The 24,958-nt window shown below is 45.5% G+C and overlaps 1 protein-coding gene across 1 annotated transcript in view; it reads left to right on the top strand.

The window, feature by feature from the left end:
• The window catches only part of LOC111874846 (protein kibra), a 90,224-nt gene that overhangs the window by 5,644 nt on the left and 59,622 nt on the right, over positions 1 to 24,958 (top strand). The window contains exon 2 of the mRNA XM_023870686.2: positions 23,018 to 23,127. Coding sequence (XP_023726454.1) covers positions 23,018 to 23,127 — 110 coding nt within the window. The remainder of the gene's footprint in view (positions 1 to 23,017; positions 23,128 to 24,958) is intronic.

Here is a 24,958-nt window from a genome sequence, read left to right on the forward strand (position 1 = left end):
GCTTTTCCCCTGGGGAGAGAGACGTCTGGACCCATTATGTAGGTTTGGTGGGGCCGAGAGACGATCTGGACGCTGCCCGTAGCTTAGTCACTATGCCGACTGAAAGATATTCATTATCGCGCGCGTCTTACGGGAAGTGTTTCCCCCAGTTCCTTGCATCACTGTTCCCGGGCTCTTTGCTTGACTGCCCTTCATTTTGCCACCCCGAGAAAGGATAAAGGGCAATAAGTGGGCCCTGTTGGTGGAGTGAACTCAAGATGGAATGGTTGTTTTGATGAGTCTTCTGTTATTTGAGTAATAGTAGCAGAAGTTCGTGAAGACCTTTGGTATACTCGTACTTAATGTAAACTTACATTTCTCTTCCGCCCTGAAATTCTTGATACATAGAATTCCGTCGTGGATCGATTAATTTTTTTTTCTGAGGACCCCAGCCCCTAAGCGTTTTAGTATTTATGTGATATTTTATATAAAGACACGTAGTAAATTTTAGCAGAGATACCTCAATCGGTATGAACGATGGGCTGGACGGCCGTTTTTCGATTCCAGGCAGGGGAAGAGAATTATCCTTTTTCTAGACCGGAACTGCCGATCACAGTGGCCGCGCGGTCTAAGGCATGAAGTGTTTTCGCCCGTTCGAACGCTGGGATTGTGGGTTCGAATCCCACTCAAGGCATGGATGTCTGCCCGTTTATTGTGTTTATGTTCTGTGTGGCGATAGCTTCCTTGCGACGGTCTGATCCCCCGCCCAAGGAATCCTACTAACTGTGTATAGGATTAAGAAACTGAAATAGCGGCGAAGGTCCAACAGAAGGACTGTAGAGTCATAGACAGACAGACATCCACTCCACCTTAAGCCTTCATGGCGTAGTGCTTAATTAATTAAGCACAGGGACAGCTTTACGTCATCTTACCTTACGTCTTTTGTTAGGATGCGTGTTGCTAGTTGTGACTGATTGTGTAGTATTGGTCAGTTTGTAAACAGATACATAATATTCCCTTCGTGCTCAGGGGGGTGTGTGGATGGATGACTACCGAAGCCCACATAGGAAATTGGTCGCCAGCCAACGTTTCCGGTTGTCACTGGCGACCAGGCTACCATATTTTCAATCCTTGCTTATACTGACGGCTTCCCACCACGGCGGCCCGGGTTCGATCCCAGAGTAGGTCATATGGGATTTATGGTGCACAAAATGACACGGGCAAGGTTTCTTCAAGTATTCTGGTTTCCCCTACCAAATTTCATTCAACCAACTGCTCCATATTGATTAGTCGATGATATATAGGATGAAACGAACTTCTTTTACAAGCTTACAATAATGTGGTCCTTTGAGAAAGTAAGACGATAATGTTACACAACGGATGTCTTGAGATGCTTAGTTGTTGAGATTCACGTCACCGTAAAATGGGGCAGCATACGTTCCAGCAGTGTTACTTGTCAGGAAGATACGTAACTAACGCTTTTTTTTTAGGTGTATTCAACAGGGGTCAGTCGTGATCAGATGGTCACGATGAATTCTGCGTCATGCTCTTAACCTCGGTACCTGTAATAGTCGAGTAGGTACTACTGCACGGGAATACGCGCTACGTTATCCTGGCCGACGTCATCCGGACGCTAATGTGTTTCGACGATTAGAGCAGCGTCCCCGTGAGGCAAATGTAACACATACGGGACATGAGAATGCAGGTCGGCCACGGACTGTGGAAATAACCGTGGAGAAGCTTACGCGCTAAAGCAAACGAAACAAACTCCGTGGCCTGTAGTCCGCAAGCGAACTATACCGACCGAGCAGCAGCCGCTTGTCGGCGAAGTTAGTGCCAACTTGCGGATAGAGGGGATCACGTGGTCAGCACAGCGGATCCCCACGGCCGTTAATCTCTGTTTTCTAGACCGGAGCCGCTAATTTTCCATTCAAGTAGCTCCTCAATTATCCTCACGAGGCTGAGTTGACCAGCTACTTCTCAGAAAATCTGGTCGCGCCGGGAATCGAACCCGGGACCTCGATCTGTATCCAGGAACTGTGACCACTAGACCACGGACCCAGTATCACACGAGAATTGAGGCTTCCCGAACTGAGGGGCCTCGGAAGTACCACTACTCGGAACGCATTTCTATTTCTAGGCTCTTCGTACTCATAAACACGCTTTTACGTAACATTCTGTGGACAGACGAGGCATGTTTTACATGTGGAGGTGTGTTCGGCGTCCACATGTTACCCCCGGGCACGGGATAACCCTCATGCTATTCGCGGACGTGGGTGTCTGATTCAGGACCGGAATTAACAAGGACATTTCCATGGATCCCTGTCTGCTACCTGCAATGTGGACTGGTCAAAGATTTTCTGGGACCTGTTTTCACGGGGCTGCTTGAACACAAATTATTGAGGAAGGTGGACCGGATGACGACGGCTGATCGAATGGCCTCGTCGGTATCGGATCTGTCTCTGATGGATTGTTTCCTGAAGGAACACGTTTATGCACTTCCTCCCAGGACTATCGAAGATCTGGTAGCAGGACCTGCAGGCGGCTGTAACAACTGTCAGTGCCAACATGTTAAAGCAAGTTTCAGAGCATGCCGTACTGCTCACTGCCCTCTGCCTCGAAATGGACTGAAGCCGCTTCCAACATTATCTTACGAGGCTCCCATAGTTTTGTCGTTTTATAGCTTGCACCAGTTGTCGGTGACGTTTTTGTTTCATTCTGTATAGTCTCGGTACTGAAAACGTTGTTAAATAACCATCTTAAGTAGTGATATTGTGAGCCGGGATAGCGCAGTTGGCATGGCGACTGCTGGCTGGACGACCGAGGGGTCGGAATTCAAGTTCTGGTGCGGTCAAGAATTTTTTCTCAGCGTCGTTCAGACCGGTTCTGGGGCCCACCCAACCTATCCAATGGGTACCGGGAACTCTTTCCCCGGAGTTAAAGCGGCCGGGGCGTGAAGCCGACTACTCACCTCCACCTAGTGCCGAGGTTAAGAAAACGTGGGTCTATACATCCACTCCCTGTACGCCTTCGTGACATAGTGCTTGCTTAGTTAAGTACAGGGACTACTTTACCTTTATAATAGTGATATTTGGCATTGTGTTTGTCCGTAACGTATGGTAACTTGTACCAGACTACACTGGATCGCATCCCAGAAGAAATTCTTCGTAAGTAAATGTTGTGGAAAAATCGAAACATGGGTAAGCTTACAAAATTTTGAGTGGGAATTCTCACTTGCTAGGTGAGTTCTTGAGGTGTTTAGGCGCACATGGGAGAATATAAATGATGAAGTAGACTTGTCTCTCGTGTCAAACTGTCCCACTTTGAGCGAATATAAGAGCCCTGGGGGGTTACATCTTCACGTAGCGGCCGCTGTACGCCCTTGGTAACGAACTCGTACCTCTTGCATGCGAGGCTGGGTTAACGGCAGAGCTGGTCTGATTGCACTTGCACTTATTGAGAATCGAACCCTAGGAGTCCAATTTGAAGCCACACAACGCTTCTAAGGGCAATTGGCTAAGTTGGTTCGCTTATTCCCTCAGTTCCGGCCCTGTCCTCCCTATATTCATATAATTTTTTCTAGCCACAGCTTGCTTTTCTACCCTGAAGATTAAGGCAACAAATTCCTCCGAAACGTTAGTACCCATCTATCAAAGTACACAGCGTCATATCCCAGAAGATCGTAATTTTGATAGTGCATGAGAATGAGAATGAGCTGCCTCAGGGTACGATCGAAGCACAGGCTTTTGTGTAAGTGAAGATGAACATTATTTCCCATAAGAGTAGGGCAGAAGGAATGCTGACTGAATGGATCTGAGCCCTTCTTGAGAAGCTATTTAAGAACTTGCCAGCGTTTTATGGAACCCGAAGGTTCATTGCCGTGTTCACATGAGCTCTCCACTTGTCCATATCCAAGTGGTTTCTTTCCTTCTGGCTTTCCCACCAGTATCCTATGTGCGTTCATTTTCCCCTCATTCGTGCTACATGCCCTGCCCATCTCATCCTCTCCTTGACCATTCTAATTATACAAGCCATGAAGCTCCTCGTTATGCATTTTTGTTCAACATGCCGTCACTTAATATCTCTTCGGCCTCAATATTCTGCTCATCACCGTGTTCTCAGACACCCTCAGACTGTGTTCACCCCCATATGCTATGTTTTGTTCGTTGGTTTTTAGTTAGTTGTTCGCAGTGTTGAGTCTTACAAGGTTTCTAACCCTGTAGTTCGTAACAGGGAAAGGCAATAAATACATGGAATGTCTAGGGATTCAGATTACCTTCAGGAGCGGTGTAGGCGTCAAGGTTCCTCTGTCAGTCTGAATTAGCTTAATGACATGTCGGCGTTCTGAAAGGCCCGTGACAGTAGATCATGTTATACATGCTAGAGAAACCTAATCTGACATCCTTTATTATGTATAGAAGTCTGAGGACTGGATGTCGCAGTCTGAGAGTTGTGTTTATTGAAGGAAGTATGAACCGATCACAGCGGCCGTGCTGCCTAAGGCATGAACCGTCTCCGCCCGCTCGAAATAGTGGTCGTGGGTGCGAACCCCACTGGAGGTATGGATGTCTGTGCATTTATTCTGTGTTTATGTTGTTTGTATAGGTAGCGGCCTTACGATTGGCTGATCCCCCGTCTAGGGAGTCCTACCGACTGTATAAAATTAAGAAACTTAAAAATCGGCCAAGGTCCAAAGGGCTGTAAAGCCATAGAGAGAGAGAGAGATAAAGTAGGAAATATTATGGCTGTATTGATCGGGAGTGTAATTTCTGTTTATGTNGTCTTCTGGGTTTAGGCACCGTGTATACACGGTGCCTAAACCCAGAAGACGGCTTTCTTAATTTCTGTTGTTTGAAGTTCTTAAAGGCATTGATGGGGCTATTTGAACGCAACAGAGAACAAGTAACAGGAAGGCGGAGAAAATTAAAATTATCTATCTATAGCTGTACGGCCCTTTATTGGACCTTAGCCGCTTTTTCAGCTTCTTAATCTTTTTACGCAGTCTGTAGAACCCCGTGGACGGGAGATCAGCCCGTCGCAAGGCCGCTACCTGCACACAAAACAGCAGAAACAGAATAAACGCACACAGACATCCTTGCCTTGAATGGGATTCGAACCAACGATCCCAGCGTTCGAGCGAGCGAAGAAAGTTAATGCCTTACACCGTGCGGCCTCTCTGATCGGCAAATAAAAGTTATAGCAGAAATAAATAAACGTACAGCGTGCCCTCTTCACAAAATATGATTGGCGTGACGAAATAAAGGAGAATGAGATGGGTGAGACATGGTAGAACGCATGGCGGGTTGAAAGAATGTAGTCGGAAAACCTGAAGAGAAGGAGACGATATGAGAGAGGCAGGCATAGATGGGAGGATAGTGTTAAAACGTAAAGAGTTGAGATTGTCACCACGGTGAATATGAAGGTCGTTGTATTTTGGTCTGTTACTGCCTGATAGTAAGTTAATTGGTGTTTTGGAGGAACGTAATACCTCCATCTTCAGGATAAAAGCGTCTTGTACCCTGAAGATGCAGTCAATGTAGAGGAGTGTTTGTGACCTGAAAATGGAGACTGCGGGTAATTTCGAAAGATTAGTAGCTTTCTACTGGACGACGTGGCCTCACGCCCTCCAAAACAGTCACCATAGTCATGATAAAAGTAAAGGTTTCGGGCTTTTGAGCCGTTCCGTTCCTCTGTTGAATAAGTTGACCCAACTTGGAGAGTCCGTTGAATGCTGTTCCTCTAAATGTATAGTCCAGTAACTTTTTTGAATACATTTAGGTTCCATTCTTTCAGCACGATGCGCCCAGATGGATTTGTTGTGAATTCAGTCGTTTAAATTGAATATACTTAATTTTATTGCATTTCTGATTTTATGTTTTAATATATACACCGTCACAATTCTGAGAAAGTCAATTTCTGTGGCTTCTCTCTCTTGTTATTGTTTTTTTGTTAGTATAAACATTTCAATGTAAAATAAAGATAGAAGCGAAGTGTTTTAAAATGGATAGTGAGCAAACAGGATGGGATCGTGTGGTCTGGATTCTTCTGGCTCAGGATAGGGCCCATTGTCGGAATCCAGGGGGGAACACAATAAGTATACCTTCTCGTCAGATTTCTAGCAATGTTCATACTATTTAAAATTTCCGTCAAAATTCATGTCAAGACAGATACGAGAAACTTGCTAATGAACTCCGTCGCCTGTAGTCCACAAGCGAACTATACCAACCTAGCGACCGCCGCTTGTCGGTGAAGTTAGTGCCAATTTTTGCGGATATAGGGTGTCGCGTGGCCCTTAATCTCGGTTTTCTAGACCGGAGCCGCTATTTCCTTGAAATAGCTCCTCAGTTAACCTCATGAGGCTGAGTGGACCCCGTTCCAGACCCACTACTTTTCAGAAAATCTTGTATCGCCGGGAATAGATACTAGGACCTCTGGATCTGTATCCAGGAACTGTGACCACTAGACCACAGAGGCGGTCACTTGCTAACGAAACGTAATCATTTGAATGATGTCAAACGGTATGGATAATGGTTGATAAAATGTCGATAAACTAGCGAAACGAGTTTCCCTGCAGCATATACACGCCTTCCATACATTTGTTGACGTGAAGAATATGAAAGGTTTTAGCAACTCCAGCAATGTGGTTTTCTTAACATGTTGCCGTGACTGCATGTTGCGTTACATTCTTGGAGGTTGAAGACTGACAGGTGGCTTGCATCGTGATGTCAGTATTGTAGGGCAAAGCTCTATTGCGATTTCACGGATGTTATTACATTGTTCTCACTGTGCTTATATTTATGTCTAAGAGGATTAGAAGGCACAGCGAAGGTATAGGCAGATTCACAAAATACCCGTATTTTAGTCCCGACTAAACTCAAGAGTTCCAAACTGCTACTTTTTAGGCGGTATATTTGCATACATTTAGCTCCCACAGTGGTTACTATTTGTACTGTCAGGCTTAACATTAAAAACAAGGAATTCTGGGAAGAACTAGTCGCCTACTGGCCTTGGTGCAACACGGACAGCATAGAAAACGACGCCTCCAACAATTCTTTGTTGCAGTGGGAACGTCTTTACCGAGTTGTTAACCAAGCAACGATATGGGGATGCGCAGACATAACCACGGACACCCGGGTCCAACAATTCTTCTGTTATTGCGTCTCTTCGTTGCTGCGGGAACATGTTTACCGAGCCGGAAGATCCCGGTTTAAAGTCCCGATGAGGTCTTTGGATTTTTTTTTCAATTGACCTAATCCTTCCAGCCGCACTATGGCCCTGGGGTCGACTCAGCCTCTAACAGAAATGAGTACCAGGAATATGCGTGTACTTGGAATATTCTTGGGGGTAAAGGGCGGCCGGCGCGTAGGGCTCACAACCTTGCCGCCATCTATAAGCCGATTGTCTAGAAAATTTAGGAACCTCAACATCTCACAAGCCAATGGGCCTCCACGGCCTGTTACAGGGATACCTGTACTTTTTTTCCACAGAATATAGGACTTACTGACCGCCTCTGTGGTCTAATGGTCAGAGTTCCTGGCTACAGATCCAGATGTCCTGAGTTCGATTCCAGGCGCTACCGGATTTTCTGAGAAGTAGGTCTGAAACGGGGTCCACTCAGCCTCGTGAGAATAATTGAGGAGCTACTTGAAGGGAAAAGTAGTGGCTCCAGTCTAGAAAACCGAGATTAACGGCTGCGGAAATTCGTTGCGCTGACCACGCGACACCTCTGTCCGCAAAAGTTGGCACTAACCTCGCCGACAAGCGGCGGTCGCTCAGGCGGTATAGTTCGCTTGCGGACTACAGGCCACGGATTTATAGGAATTACTTTTATAAATGTTTCGTATGATATTCTCAGAGTAAACAGTAATTATTTCCCAAAATGACATTAATGGATTCGTTTTTAGTAGGAAAGTGTAGTGTTTGGGGCCAGATCACTGAATTAGCATGTCTTATTCACATAAGACTCTGAATAGTAGACGCTAAGTGAAAAGTGCAGCAGGACGCTACAATATAATATCATATCACTGAATATTTAAATATTATGACGAACTCCATCGTTGAAGGTATTAAGTCGAAGGACGCTATGCAAGGAGATTATATCACTATGTATGCTCATTTCTTTACGTCACATGTCTCCAAAACTGTTATTTTGAACTTAACAATGTTGTTATGGAAAGCCCACTGTCTATACTAAGGTGGTATTTCTTGAATATAATTTGGTTTGAGGTGTGTCAGCTGGAACCATTACGTGTGACTTCTTTCATGCATTTCGTTGACTGTGTGCCAAAACATGTTTTATACAGACATCTTGATTGTATTGAGTTATATATTTTACTTATACATTCAGACACTCGCGCGCTCTATAGAACAGTCAGTGAGAAACTGGTATTCTCTGCGCTGGTCAAGAAGTTTCCCGCCTTTTATGGAACTGGAAGATTTCATCAACGCGCTCACAAGAGCCCGCCAAGCCAGTTGAATGAGCCCACATCCACGCATCTTTAGTTTTATAACGTTGTATATCCTCTTTGTGCATACTTGTAAATGCATTTAATTTTAATAAAATTTAATTTTATGAGCCATTATGCCCAATCGGGGCACGCGGTAGCGTAGTTGGTTGAGGCACTATGCTACGAGCCGGATGGTCGCGGATTCGAGACCCGATGAGGTGGATGTTTTCAACTGATTTAATCCTTCCAGCCGCAGTATGGTCCTGGGGTCGACTCAGCATCTAAGAGAAACGAGTACCAGGAATCTCCCTGGGGGGATAAAGGGCAGCCGGCGCCCAAGGCTGACTACCTCAAAGCCATCTGTGAGCCGATTGTCTAGAAAATGTGGAGCCTCGACGTCTCACAACCCTATGGGCCATTTTCCTGCTAGAGGGATAAAAGGTAACGGTAAAAGAAAGGCAAAGCTGCCCCTGTGCTGAACTAATTAAGCACTACGCCATGAAGGCGTATGGGGGAGTGGTAGTATAGATCCACTTTTTTCTTGACCACGGCACTAGCTGGAGGTCACTGGTTAGTTTCAAGCCCCGGCCGCTTTACCCCTGGCGGAAAAGGCCCCGATACCCATTGGATAGGAGGTTTTGTGGTTCCCAGAACCGGTCTGGACGACGTGGAGAAGAGAATATTCTTGCCCCTACCGGGACTCGAATCCCGCCCCCTCGGTCGTCCAGCCCCTAGCCAGTCGCTATACCGATTACTCCAGCTTACGTGCGGCAGGGATAATTTTACCTTATATTTTTTTTTATTGCTAGTGGGGTGGGACTAAGCCTCTTGCACTGCGGCCACTTCTGGCCTATTGTACCAGCCCCAGATGATAGGTGAGGGTGATTGTGGAGCAATTGGTGGAATGAAGATTGGCAGGGGAAACCCAAGTACTCGGGGAAAACCTGCCCCTGCGCCACTTTATCCACCACAAATCCCACTTGACCAGACCCAGGATCGAACCCGGGCCGCCGTGGTGGGAAGCCAGCGACTTACCGCTTGAGCTATGGCGCGGCCTACCTTACTTTTACTATACCCAGTTAGTGTTTGAAGTCGGAGTCGCCTTGAACTGAATAACGTACGTGTATTGTATGAATTAAATATTAACATTCAGTCCATAAATAACACTTGTGGGACGGAATGCATATTCATTTTTAAAGGTCTGTTTATCATTTAGGAGCCGTAGCCGATATAGCGACTGGCTACGGGCTGGACCACGGATAGGTCGGATTTCGAGCCCCGGCAGGGTCAAGAATTTTCTCCACGTTGTCCAGACCGGTTCTGGGGTCCACCCAACCTCCTATCCAATGGGTACGCGGGCTCTTTCTCAGGGGATAAAGTGCCCGGGGCATGAAGCTGACCACTCACCTCCAGCCAGTGCCGAGGTCAAGAAAATGTGGATCTATACATTCACTCTCGCACAGGTCTTCATGGCGTAGTGCTTAATTAGTTAGTTAATTAATTAGGGACAACTGTATTTATCGTTTTGAGATTGATTTATCTCCCGTTAACGCTCTGCTCCCTCAAATGAAGTGTCCCGTTCGGGTTTCGTACCAGAATTTATCTCCTCCACTCGTGCTACTAGTCCCACGATGTGATCACCCTGATAAATCGATTAGTATTGTAACACCGGGATTCCACTGCAGGCAACGGTAGCTTATTTTCCTGCGTCACCGCGTCCGGAACGGCTCCGGGATCCACCGAGGCTGCCGTCCGATGAGTATAGAGATTTTTGGTCAAACGTAAGGTGTAAAGTTGACCCTTCACCTTTATCTGTCGCCAGCCATGAATGCATGCAACTGTACTTAGACTCCCCCATACGGTTCTGTATCGTGTTTCCCTGATTAATACAGGGACGTTCCCTTTTTACGGTTCATAACAGACGCTTATATGGCCGCCGTAAGAAAACGGCTCCGGGAAGTGTCCAGGTAGTTCACTATGAAACTACAGTCTCCCAACCATGCTCACTACTTCACTTGCTAAAGCAGGGATTCTGAACTGGTTGTTCCAGTATACTCAGTTATACGCGATGTATGTAAGGCGAAAGGCCGTGAATAAGTTTCCATTAATCAGTTATTTCCGTGCATGGAATAAATAAAGTTGCATGATTCCTGTCTACTCGAATGTGATGCCATGTAGCCTAGTTGGTAGAGTACTGCCACTGGGCAGCTGCCGCCATCGCATTTACTTATTACTTACAGTGGTCAAGTAGATTGTAAATTGACGTAAAAATAAAATAAAATAAACATGTAGCCTAGTAGGAACGTACTGCCTCTATATTAAAGGGAGGGACCTTTCTGCCCTGAAGACAGAAGCCGTACGTGCCTTCGAAGCGTTTGTAAAAATCTGTAATACGACATAGCCCAACGTAGCAGAAGACTAATTGTCATAGTCAGTGCTGTAATAACTTAGAATCTCATAACTGAAGTTTGTTTAAGACTGAAGAAAGCTTTGTAGTCCCACATCCCTGATACATGGTAGTTTCAGATAAAACATAAGATCATATGGAAACGGTTCACTCCAGGTCTCGTTTTTAGCCGAAGAAGTACATCGACGGGAAAAGGTTTGTGAGCTGTGTTTGAAGCATTATTATCGGATGTACAGTGTTTTAATTCCTCAGTTAACTCTGCACAATACAATGGCACAGTGAATTGTAATGTTTACCGATGCTTCTCTGAAGTGCAAGCATTTGATGATGAATGGAATGCGCTAATCCTTGACTTGTGCCATGTTGGAAAACGAACCCAAGGCAGCAAACAGTTTGTGGAGGTCACACAATCTAACAACACAACAGAATAGATTGCGTTCTCTGATGAGTGCCTCCTGACAAGGCCGGTCAGTGCCTTGACCCACAATGCAAAGCGAAGCATAAAGATCGCCTGCTTTGACTAACCCGGCGTGTACAGCATATGGACAGCAAAACTGCCCAACGTCCCAAAGGAATGTGTAGGTACTCAGCGGCGAAGTGTACATGGATGGCTGTGGAAGTTGAATAATTTTCAGTGTAATGTGTAGTTCTTAATGACACTGTATCGTATGCATACACTAATTTACGTCGGGCCGATCACAGTGGCCGCACGGTCTAAGGCTTGAACTGTCTTCCCCCGCTCGAACGCTGAGATTGTGGGTTCGAATCCCACCCATGGCGTAGATGTCTATTTTGTGTGTGTTTATCCTGTTTTCGTGTTCTTCTGTGTAAGTAGAGGTTTCGCGACGGGCTGATCCCCCGTCCAAGGAGTCATACCGACAGTGTATAGGATCAAGAAACTGAAAAAGCGGCCAGGGTCCAACAAAAATCTGTAGAACCATAATAATAATAATAATAATAATAATAATAATAATAATAATAATAATAATAATAATAATAATAATAATTTAAGGTCGGATTTGAGGTTCTTACTGCGGCAGGATTACGATATTCTGAGATGTAACGCCGTGTAGTTTGGTAGGCATGTACTAACATTTCGGAAGAAAGTTCTGCCTCCATGGATGGAGGAAGTAGGTTCCTCCGAAACGGCGGTATGTCGGTCAAGCGACACGTCGTCACAACGTAAAAGACGGTAATTATATTCAAGAACGGCGTGGAGGTGAGGGAGAAGAAAGCGATCGTGTCCTTTATGAATTTACCCGTGTAGAAGGGGTAAAACCGCGAAATCACATGTGTTAACGTTCACATAAGCCAACGTGCTGCGAAATGAAAGGAACCTTGTAAACTTCTGAGGTGAAGTGTTATGCTTATCGTACATACAGTTACCGCGGAGTAGCCTTTGTAGGGAAGGGGCTACGGGCCTTAGGGCCGTGGTTTGATTCTCGGCAGGTGCAAGAGATTTTTCTCTTCTCCACATCGGCTCTGGGACCTACCGAGCCTCCTGTCCAGTTGATACCGGGGGCTCTCTCCCCGTGGGTAAAGTGGAAGGGGTTTGAAGCTGACAACTCACTTCCATCTAGTGTCGAGGTCAAAAATGGTGGATCTATACCTCCATTCACCCGTACGTCTTCACGACCTGGCTCTTAATTAAAAGACACAGGGACATCTTTGCCATTTTACTGTACATAGCGCCACTCAAAGGATGTAGGGGGCGTGGAGGTAAATACTAACTTTGGCAACTGATGTGAGTTTCAGGATCTGAGCATTTTACGTTTGGCCTACACTGTTTACGATTCTGTTAGTCGATAATGTAGCTCTGAATAAGGTGTGATATGATGTTTGTGATGAAATGAGCCTATTGTGCCATTCCATAGGAAAGGTTGGAGGCAGTGTAACGACTGGTTACGGGCTGGGCGACAGAGGGATCGGAGTTAGTCCCGGTAGGCGCAAGAATTTTTTCTTCTCCACAGCGTCCAGACTAGTTCTGGGGCCAACCCAGCCACCTATGCAGTGGGTACGGGGGGTAAAGCGGCCGGTGCGCGTAGCTGACCACTCACCTCCAGCTAGTGCCGAGGTCAAGAAAACGTAGATCTCTGCATCCACTCCCCCATACGCCTTACAGGGACTAATTTACCTTTTTATCTTACCTACATTCTTAGGCCGTGCCATAGCGCAGAGGGCTAGTCGCCTGCTTCCCACTGCGACGGCCCGAGTTCGAGCCCGGTTCAGGTCATGTGGGATTTTTGGTGGACAGAGTGGCTCTGGGGAAGATTTTCTCCGAGTACTTCGGTTTCCCCTACAAATCTTCATTCCACCATTTGCTCCACAATCATCATCATCATCATCATCATCANTTTATGAGTGGTTCCGCCCTGTTATTAGATACCAGATTCTGTGGAGGGAATCGTGGCCCGTTTTAATGAACTCATTGACACTGGAGGGGTCCTAACCCACCTGATTCTCTGTAAAGGATTCTGGCCTAATTTAAGAAACTCGCATGATTGTCTGGTGAGGGGTTTGACCCATTTGAAGGACCCCACCTACGGTCTTTGTAGGTGTTGCTTTACTAGCCTATTAAGGCGCGTCCACATTACTCGTGTTCGTGTTCGTTTTCGTGCTCACCAGGCTTGTGCTCGTCGGGAGACTCGTCTGGCATTTACTAGTACCCGTAAATCTTCGTCCACACTACAGTTGCTCGCCAGGCTTCGGCGCGTGAGGATCCGTATATTTACTCGTAGTGTGTATAGGCTGTAGTCGTATTTTAATTTCTTGGCTATACTTTTTAAATTAAAAATTTGTTTGTCTTGTGACTTGTTATATCGTCCACATTACTCGCGAGCATAGCGAGTCACACGAGCACGAGCAATGTGGACGCGCCTTTAGACGGACTTATTGGCTACTGCAGATACACCAAACAGTTCAGTTAAAAACGTATTAGCCACCACAACCCACGCCTGTGGCCATCGCCTCCTCCCCAGTTGCAGTTATTTATACTACCATGTCTTGGTCTTAAGAGACTCGTTTTTGAAAACATCCGGCACCACATAAACGTGGGTTTATTGTTCAAGCAGAAGATGCTTCAAAGTAAGGCATCTTAAAAGTGTATAAAGGTAAAAAGGTAAAGTTATCCCTGTAACAGGCCGTGAAGGCCCATAGGGTTGTGAGAGGTCGAGGCTCCCACATTTTCTAGACAGTCTGCTCACAGATGGCGGTAAGATTGTCGACCTTACGCGCCGGCCGCCTTTTACCCCCCCGGAAGATTCCTGGTATTCATTTCTGTTAGAGGCTGAGTCGACCCCAGGACCATATTTTGGCTGGAAGGATTAGGTCAATTGAAAAAATCCACTTCATCGGACCTCGTTCTTATAATACTAGATTTTCAAACAAAATCACTTTTGCTGGAATCAGTTTGGTGGTGGCAGGGATGTGCTTTACCGAGCGCGACTTGGAATGTGGATGAAGTCGTTAAGTACTTGCTGTATATGGTAAACGTGGATAGCTTATAACTTGAATTCGCAGAGAAAGAAACATCAGCCAATGAACTAGCACGAATAGTTAATAGAAAAGGGTTATCTTACATGACTTAGTAATATTGCGCGTCATTTCCTAGCACATGCGTCATGATATGTGATAAATGTTCTACAGATACACGCATGACCTCTCAACCCCAAAGACCAGATATTTGCATATAAGAAGACGAAGCGCATTTAGTATCGCCTAATCCCAAAGATGTTACGAAACTTATCAAAATAAACTTGCCGCTTGTTTATTTATAGGATCACAGTGTGGATGATAATACTCGTGCAGTATGTACCAAGTGCAAAACTTACGGCTTTTCATTTCATTATCATGGATTTGTATGCGTTATGGGGTGGTTTTCGTAGGGAAAGAAGAACGCCTTATGTGATCACGGATGTTATATTTCTCAAATCTTCCTGTGATTTAGTATATTTTGAGCGATTTCACTGGTTTTGGAAACATGAGAAGTGTGCTGATGGATCTGGACACCGAAACCCGCCACCTTGACAGGTTTCTCGTGGTTCTGCTCAGCCCTCCGAGGAAGTTTCCGGAATAGTACCTAAAATTAGTTCACTATCGCTTGCGTGTTCATTACTTACGATATCCGTTATTTATGAATCCTAATGTGTAGTCAGACCTCCTGACGTCATTAATTAACTCACAATTAAAAATGAAATATCAGGACCCTTGACCGCCTCTATGGTCAGAATTCCTGGTTACAGATATAGAGGTCCCGGGTTCTATTCCCTGCGCTACGAGATTTTCTGTGAAGTAGTGTGTCTGGAACGGGGTCTATTCGACCCCGTGAGCATAATTGAGGAGCTACTTGAATGGGAAAGCAACGGCTCCGGTCTAGAAAACCGAGATTAATAGCCCTGCCATGACCACACGACACCCTCTATCCGCAAAAAAGAAGTTGGCACAAACTTTGCCTAGAAGCGACGGTCGCTCGGTCGGTATACTTCGCATGCAGACTAAAGGCCACGGGGTTGTTTTTTTTTGTACATCGGTACCCTTTCCGGCTATGAAGAATTCTGTGTTGGGTAACAAGGTTCTTTCGAAGAATTCAGATTCCGTCTTGGGAACCTCCGAGAATCTTCTGTGGCGTTGGTGGACTCAATATTCAGAGCTAGACAGCGTCGTGACATAAACCTACCAACCAACCAACTACATGGAGTTGAGTCCTTGAGAAGACACCGGTTGCTGAGTTACTGAAGGATTTCCCAAAATTTATGGAACCTAAAGTTTCCATACTGTGTTTACGACAGCCCTCCAGAGGTCCCTGTCCTGAACCAGATTAATCCAGTTCATACTAACCCATCCTGTTTCTTTATGATCACAAATAAAATGAAAAATCTATAATCCTATCTGCTGTGGATGTTTGTGTTCGGTGGCCAGACGAAGAATTCGGAATAAAAAACCAGGGTCGTCGCTGAGTTGTACTACGGTTGTTGACTTTTATGTTAAATTGTATGTTTTGTTATGTAAAAGTATTTTAGTTTGTGAAGTAAGTCCATTCTTGGTGAAATATTCTTTGGAATATTTGTGGGCTCAAACACGTACATACCTAAAGGGCATATAGCGGGGCATAATACATTCTTTTGAGCAGGCAGGCGGGCAGAGCCGGCTGACCGAGCAATTGGTCTGGCAGGCAGGTACGCGGGGGAGGCCGAGGAATGCTGGCAATGCGTCCCTAACAGCTCCGCCCCTCACATTTGTAAGCCGGCTGGCAGGCCCCCGGAAGGAAGAGACATGAGCGAGGGGCAATTGTGTTCCCATCCCGCCACATTCCATTCCTCTCCTCCTGCAGCAATCTTGCATACGTGTGTCTTCTCTGTCCCCTGTTGGGGGCACGCTCACTGCAGCAGCTTGGGCCTGAAAGTCACAGAATTATGTATATATGGAGTCCGGGGTAGCTCAGTTGGCATAGCGACAGGCTTGGTGGCCCAGGACTGGCGGTATTGCAGTTCAGTTCCCGACAGAGGCAACAGTCCACCCAGCCTATCTAATGGGTACCGGAGGCTCTTTCCTCTGGGGTAAAGCGTTGGGTGAAGCTGACCACTATCTCCATCTGGTGCCGAGGTCACGTATAGTAGCGCTATACCTCCACCCCATTCGTAATTACTTCCACTGACAGCCTTGTCTTAGAGACACAAATATGCTGCGATGATAGCCAGGAATGTGAAACAAGGACTGGTCGTATACTGGGCGTATCAGAAATAGGAGCAGTAAAATTCGCTTAGTGGGGGGTGGAGTCCAACTGGGTCAACTCGGCACGGCGGCCACTGATTGGCCTATTGTAGCCTGCCCCGGGTGATTATGATGGTGGAGAATTTGGTGGAATGAAGATTGGCAGGGGAAACCGAAGTACTCGGAGAAAATCCGCCCCATTGCCACTTTGTCCACCGCAAATCGCACTTGACCAGACCCGGGATCGAACCCGGGCCGCAGCGGTGGCAAGTCAGCGACTAACCGCTTGAGCTGTGGCGCGGCCAATAGGAGCAGTAAGGTAAGATAAAGTTGTCCCGGTGCTTAATTAGTTAAACACTATGTCATGAAGTCATTTGGGGTTGGAGGTATAGCTCCACTGTTCTTAACCTTGGCCGTAGATGGAGTTGAGTTATCAGCTTCACGTCCCTGCAGCTTTACCCCCGGAGAAAGAACCTCCGGTACTTGCTGGATAGGTGGTTTGGTGGGTCGCAGAGCCGATCTGGACACCGGAATGGAGAAAAATCTCACCCATCGGGAATCGAACGCAATCCATGCAACTCGTAGGCTGTCGCTATACTTAGTTAGTTATTGGAGAGGGTGGGTTTCCCCATGCACTGAGACCTGTATTGGTCCATTGTGCTTCCCTCTATGATTTCTACCAGTCTCTATATCCTACCGGTACTGGTGCTTACCATCAGTCCCGCCCAGCCAGCGAGACCGGCTCTACTAGCTGAGAGGTATCTATAATGCTTCCCCCATCTACCAGAGGTATTAGAGACTGCTGTTGGGCGGGAAACGTCCGTTAATTTGGCTCAGTGACCTCCTTTGGAGATATAAGGTTCTTTTACGTGCCGTAAAGCTACGACACGGGACCCACGGCTTAAAGTCCCTCCCGGAGGACTTGTTCCCTGAATTTTTCCGCCCTTAAAAATTCGACGACCTCCGCCGTTACCTCTAGACTACGGAGGCCGCTGTCGCTATACTTACTGAGCCATCGAAAATAGAAGTACTACTCATACAGTTGTCTTTGATAATGAACGGATGTAATTATACACACGGATGTGATTCGAATTTGGTATTGTCTGTATGAAAATTTATATAAATTAAGGTAAATTTATTCCATTGCCGAGGCGTCGTTCCACTAGGCTATATAGAGGTATAAAGCTGCTTGAATTTTATAGACTCTTAGTATTGGAATGACATGAGTAGACAGTTACATGCTAACCTCGGAGTAAAATGTAGCTACTGAATATAAGAAGTGTGGTTCAGGGTGGATAACGTGACTGCCGCTTGAAGGCCAAAATAAGCGTTCCGATTTATTTCGATGAGCACTGAGAATGTTGGGAAATGTTTCAAGAAATATTTTGCGTAACGTAAAGTGCGTTGACGTACTGAACATTTATTTTATTGGGTCAGCCATTTTGTGACCTATCATTATTGTACCTTAGTTTTTAGCACCAATATGGGCATTGTTGTTCTTTCCAGCACTAATATGGACTTCGTGTGTTCTCTGTTCTAATATTATGGACGATGTTGGTTTTCTGCGCTAGTTATGGATGTATTGCGAGTGTACTTCGCTGTTGTTAATGAATCTAATTCCATATCCCCGCCCATCTTTGTCAGACAGTTCATTTGCTGATATATACACAGGGCCATGTAGGAATCGCCCTACTCTTGTTAAGAGCTTCATTTTTAGGACTGCTGTGGCGATTCTGTTCTTACGAAAGGAGGACTTCCTCCCTGCGCAATAGTCCTCACCCGTAGCATTTACTCTAGGGTAAAGCAAAGGTAAAATGTGAAGCTATCCCTGTAACAGACCGTGGAGGCCCATAGGGTTGTGAGACGTCGATGCTCCCATATTTTCTCTAGACAGTCCGCTCATAGATGGTGGTAAGGTTGTCAGCCTTACGCGCCGGCCGACCTTTACTCCCCAGGAAGATTCCTGGTTCTCATTTTTGTCAGAGGCTGAGTCGACCCCAGGGCCATAGTGCTGCTGGAAGGATTAGGTCAGTTGAAAAAATCCACGTCATCGGGACTCGACCCCACCAACTTCCGTCTTGTAGAATAGTGCCTCATCGAACTGCGCTACCGCGTGCTTCCCGCTGTGGTAAAATGTTAAGGTATTCCTGGCCCTTATTAATTAAGCAATAGGCAATGAATACGAATAGGGGGTGGAAGTATAGCACCACCATTCTTCACCTCGGCATTAGATGGAGGCGAGAGGTCAGCTTCACGTCCCTGCCGCTTTAATTCCGGGGAAACAGCGCCCAGTATCGATTGTATATGCTGCTGGGTAGGCCTCAGAGCCGGTCTGGACGTTATGGAGAAGAGAAAATTCCTTACCCCTACCGGGAATCGAACCCTGATTCATCGGTCGTACGGTCCGTTCTCAAGTCGCAATACAGACTGAGCTACCTCGCCTCCTGTTATCACGAAGTACGCAAGGATACGTTTTAGTAGCTTTTAGTAGAAGCCGAAACTGCCTTGAAATGAAGTAGTTTCCACCTGTGAGCCCAAAGTTTCAGATCTCGAGGTATGGGAAGGGTTTGCAGATTAATTAGGATTTAGTAACAAATCAGGAGCCGTGGTAGCGCAGTCGGTATAGCGACTGGCTACAAGCTGGACGACTGAGGGGTCGGAGTTCGAGTCCCGGTAGGGTCAAGAATTTTCTCTTTCCCAAATCGTCCAGACCGGCTCTAGGGTTCACCCAACCTCCTATCCAATGGGTACCGGTTGCTCTTTCCCCCGGGGTAAAGCGGCAGGGGCGTGAAGCTGACCACTCACCTCAATCTAGTGCGTAGGTCAAGAAAATGTGGATCTGTACATCCACTCCTCCATACGTCTTCATGGCGTAGCGCTTAATTCGTTGAGCACAGGGACATCTTTACCTTACCTTTTAGTAACAAATAACTTGACATTTAATCTAGCCATGAATACTTAATGGACTCAAAATGTCGGTGTGATGTTTGAAGTTCTCACAGTGGTCACTGTGAAGAGTGCTGTTTTCGTACCCTGGTACGAAGGTACCATCGTTTCGTAGGAATCTGCTGCCTTAATCTTCAGGGTAGAAGAAGGGAAGGTATCTTAAGATGGTTGCAACAGTTTCCCCTGGAAACGTTTGTACCGTTATTGAATTTGAAGTTCCTACAGTGGTTGCTATGTAGTGTGCTGGGATATAGCCCGGCAAAATTGCTGTCTGCTTCATGCTGGTTTCTCGCTTGAAATACTTTTAGATCCTGAGGATGGAGCCGATATGTTCCTCCGAAATTTCGCTTAACAAGACCACACGACATCACATCCCAGAAGACAGTAAAGGTAAAAAAGAGGTAACGTTGTCCCTGTACTTAATTAGGCACTACGCCTTGAAGGTGTCTGGGGGAGTGGATGTATACATCCACGTTTTCTTGACCTCGGCACTAGTTGGAGGTGACTGGTCAGCTTGACGCCCCGTAGTCTTTACTCCCGGGGAGAGCCCCCAGTACCCATCGGATAGGAGGCTGAGTGGGCGTCGGAGTCAGTCTGGACGACGGAGAAGAGAAAATTCTTGACCCTACCGGGAGTCTAACTCCGACCCCTCGGTCGTCCAGCTCGTAACCAGTCTCTATACCGACTACGGTATCCCGGCTCCCTCCCAGAAGACAGTAATGTTCAAAAATGTTCTTGGTTTACAGTTTTGTACTTTTATAATACACGTATATAGACGAAAGTTCGTAACTTGCAGTGGGTAAGCCAACTAAACATAAAGAGGGAGAACAATATTATCTTTTTTGATGAGAATACCGCGTAGTTTATACTGTTTTTTCCAATGCGGATGTCTGCAGAATTCGAGGAATGCGAAGCGAATGGCATTCCTTTTTACTTCGCTCCCTCCCAGCCCCCACCTTCTGTAGTTGGAACCCGAACTTCTCGCGGGCGTAACAAGCCAGGGGAGGGGAACCTGCAGACACAAACCATTTCCCGCGGTGGCAGCTGTTTGCGTTGCTTGCTGATCCAGCAGCAGCTTTTTTTTCTTTTCTTTGCGAGAAATAAGCTACCAGTGATTGGAAATACATTCACTCTACAGACTTGCATTTCCAGCAGTTCTGTTTCTTTCTCAGGCATAATTTCAGCAGCAGCATCATATTTATGTGGGGAAAAGAAACTTTCGCTGTCGATTCTTCTTTCATCCGTGTGGAATTTCTTAAGCGAATCTGTTCTCCAGCAAATTTCCTCTTTATTTGTGGGATATTTAATAAGTGTGATCAGCTTCAAGATAACTTTTTTTAAACTAACTTAGTTGAGACATTTTCGTTCATCTAATTTTAGCTGTAGAGCAAAACGTTTCGAAAGCAGGATACACTTCCGTCTTTTGGTAAAATTATGAAACCTTCTGACGGAAACTGATGCACATTCCGAAATGTTTCGTTTTTAATCTTCGGTATCAAGCATTAGGTCCCAAGGTCCTTTGCGACACCTAAAGTTTCGTTACATTATGTTCATTTTAATAGCAGCAGCAGGAGCAACAATAATTCAATTCAATTAATGTTTGTTTACGTGCAATAACTTAACAGCACAGTGGCCAATTACAAAGTTAGCACGCGTATATAAGGTACAGAAAATAATTAAAACAAAATACAAATATGACAAATAAATCTGTGAGCATAAATCTAAAGAAGACTTAAATATATACATACATTTATAATAATAATAAAAATAAAAATAAAAATAAAAATGAAAGAGGCTCTGGAGAATGTCCAGCACACTACACGATTATAGCTCTTTTTCGTCACAGACGTTTAGACTTGTTCAAGATTATTTGCTGGCGAGTGAGAGTGAATGAGAATGTAAGGTGGATTGGAAGCTTTGTAGAGTATTGCCAGGTACTGTCATGATATTCGTGTGCAGCGACAGCAAAAGTCACATCAGGATGGCATGGGGCGTCTCCAGCATTCCACCTGGCTAGTTTCTTGTCCGGGACTCAGTAGAAACTGGGAGAAAGTGAGAGGGGGTGTAATAAGCGTATTATCTATACTTTAGTTTCTTGGGGTGGGGTGAGACTGAGTCCACTTGGTACGTCGGCCACTAGTTGGTCTATTGTACCAGCCCCAGATGATAGATGATTGAGTGTGGAGCAGTTGGTGGAATGAGAATTGGTAGGGGAAACCAAAGTACTCGGAGAAAACATGCCTCGGTGCCACTTTGTCCACCACAAATCCTACGTGACCTGGCCTGGGTTTGAACCCGGGCCGCCGCAGTGGGAAGCCGGCGACTAACTGCCTGAGCTATGGCACGACCAAATTGTCTGTGTACGTGTGCGGCTCGCGATCTTCAAGAAGAGTCGCAGAGCCGAACTGTTACCTCCGGAATACGAATTAGTCTCATTACCGATAAGGGTTTCGTTGTTACGGAATGCGCTTTTTCCGTTGTCGTTTGATGTGAGAGAAGCAGTCGCATGTGCATGGACGCTGACAGGATTCTTACCAAGGGAGAGTGGTGGAAGCCAAACAGTTTGCTTTAAAACTTACGTTTAAGCCATTTAGAACCAATTTCACTGATCGCCTGAAGTTTTCAAGATAGAAGAATACTGTTTGAAGTACATAAAGGTAAACTAAAGTTATCCCAGAGCTTAAATAATGAAGCACCACTCCATGAAGACACGTTAGAAGTGGAGGTGTAGCTCCATTATTAACCTGGGCACTAGATGGAGGTGAGTTGTTTGTTTCACGTCCCTGCGGTTTTAGCCCTAGGAAATTTTATAGGAGGCTGGGTGGGCTTCAGAGCCAGTCTAGACGTTATGGGGAAAGAAAAATCTTTTGCTCCTTCCGGAAATCGAACTGAGACTCCACGTCGTTCAGCCCATAGCCTAGTCGCTATGCCAGCTGAGCTCAATTTTTATTTTTTTAATTTCTGGGGTGGGAGCGATGTCTGGTTTGCCTCCCTTTGCCGGCACCCAAGCCTATCCATCTTACAGCGTTTACTGAAATAAAACATCTCAGATAACAACAGCATCATATCCAGAGATTGTTTTGAACATAAACTATTTACTGTAAACCTGAGAGATGAATATTGTAAGGGCGATTTTGGGCCACCATTTGTTGAGCGTAACGTGAAGTGATATGAAACCGTGTATTGCGTTTCGGAGAAATTTCTGCCACCGTCTTCAAAATTTACTGCTCGTTTTTTGCTTGGTTTACACTTCGAACCTGAAGATGGAGGTAGTAGGTTCCACTGTAACGTCGTTAAACTTCAACTAGACTACAGTTCGCCACATCCCTGAAGATGGTACCTTTCGTGTCCGTTGTGTTGGTTCTTGGCACAGATTTTTGTTTGTAACTCAGAAACAATTTGTTTTGATTCTGAGGAACCGGCCAGCTCCTGCAGCCTGTGTTGAGGGTAGCCAGAGTTCCCTTCGTCTTCATGCTTGTGAGAACTTTATTGGAATTGCTTTATAAATGTGTATATGTGTGGCTTGCAGGTTTACGAAACCACAGACGTTTGCGGACTGCATCGGAAACGAACTGCCGTTGGGCTGGGAAGAGGCATACGACCCGCAGATAGGATCCTACTACATCAACCATGTCAATCGTGAGTACACTGTCCGAGCAGTCTCCTTTAGAACTCTAGCCTGCCTGATGTTCGTCGTCGTCGTCATCATCGTCATCATCGTCATCATCATCATCATCATCATCATCATCATCATCATCATCATCCTAACTCCTTGGAGCCGAGGCCTTCGTCAGAAGCCGTCAGTCGCTCAGCCACTCAAGAATTTCCCAGCATTTTATTGAACAAGGATCATTACCATGTTCCTAGGAGCCCTCCATTGGTTCCTAACTTGAGCCATATGAATCCAATCCATACCACCCCATCCTTCTTATCTAAGAGTTATTTTAATATTCTCCCACTTATATCTAGGTCTCTCTGGTAGCTCTTTCCTTTTGGCTTTCCCATCAGAACCCTATATGCATTCTTCTTCTCTCCCATGCCTGCTCTGTCTTCTTCTTATTATTATTATTATTATTGGTTGAGGCACTATGCTACAAGCCGGAAGGTTGCGGGTTCAAATCCCGATGAGGTCATTGGATTTTTTTTCAATTGACCTAATCCTTCCAGCCGCACTATGGCCCTGGGGTCGACTGAGCCTCTAACAAAAATGAGTACCAAGAATATTCTTGGGGCTAAAGGGCGGCCGGCGCGTAAGGCCGACAGCCTTGTCGCCATCTATGAGCTGATTGTCTGGATAATGAGGACTGCACAAATTGGGAGCGCCAAGTTGCCATAACGCCAAAAATCTGAGATGACGCTTAACATATTTCTTCTCATTACATTGTAACTAAGAAGGAAATCAATTTCTTTGGGGTTTTCCTCCATCCCTTTGGTGTCTTTATTTCTCCCACCTTTCTCTTTTATTTATTTCTAACCCAATTTAGTTGGTCCCCCAATCGTCGTTTCTGCCCCTCTTCCTTCCACCCTCTCCCTTTCACACTTTCCCATTTGCTTTCTCCCGTTTGCTCCTTTCTTTTCTTCCATACTCCTATTTGCTTTCTCCCATTCCTTTTCCTCTCTCCATTTTTCTTCGTCCTTGTTCACGTGTAAACATTGCCTTCACCCCTTTGCTTGCATACTATTATCCATTTGTCTCCTTCACTCCTTTCTTCCATATTCCCTTCTGATCTCCTTTATATGCTCATCCCATTGACATTCCAGTCCATCTGACGTAGCAAAAGAATACGGTTTGAATTTTTCCTTAGAGTATATCAATTACGCGTCGGGTTTTTCCCCGCTTGCGAAAGAAACTGGTTATTATTTACTATAATAGATGTTTCAGGTGTTCTTTTGTTAATAAAACGAGCGAGTTTTTTTTTTCATTCTGCTTTTAGATTTAGGAGGTTGCTCCTAGATTTACATGAAATCTGTGTGTAGACCTGTATTGCAGTTACGTCAGAAGTAGCCTGCTAGCAGAAAGACATGAACTAGCATTTAAATGGATAGAGAGAAGAATTCTAGTATCTTTAAATCGTTTTAATCGAATCAAATCGCTCCATTTGATGCTTTGAGATTTCTATATTAGAAATGGACCTGAAAGTAATTGTGTCGTCATGATTAGGCTGTGCGATGCATAGGCCTATATTGTATATTAATCGCCAGGTACTTTCTTGTAGAGCATTCTGTTATGGCTGATGGCCTTACGTTATTGCGATCAGATCGCCAAAATTATAAATGTAGCCTGATGCATCATCAATTTGCTGACATTTCTGTTGTTGAGATACTTTTCTCCCCTTTAGGGTCTATTGTCTGGGAAGTTTGATTCTGGGGGAGAGGCGACATGGTTGTATTTGAACCGGGAACCATGATACGTCTAGATACAGCCGCTGCGTGACGTTGTAGCGTGTTACAGCCTCTGAATCGTGAAGGG

Source organism: Cryptotermes secundus, unplaced genomic scaffold (genome assembly GCF_002891405.2).
Source record: "Cryptotermes secundus unplaced genomic scaffold, Csec_1.0 scaffold160, whole genome shotgun sequence".
Classification (NCBI taxonomy): Eukaryota; Metazoa; Arthropoda; class Insecta; order Blattodea; family Kalotermitidae; genus Cryptotermes; species Cryptotermes secundus.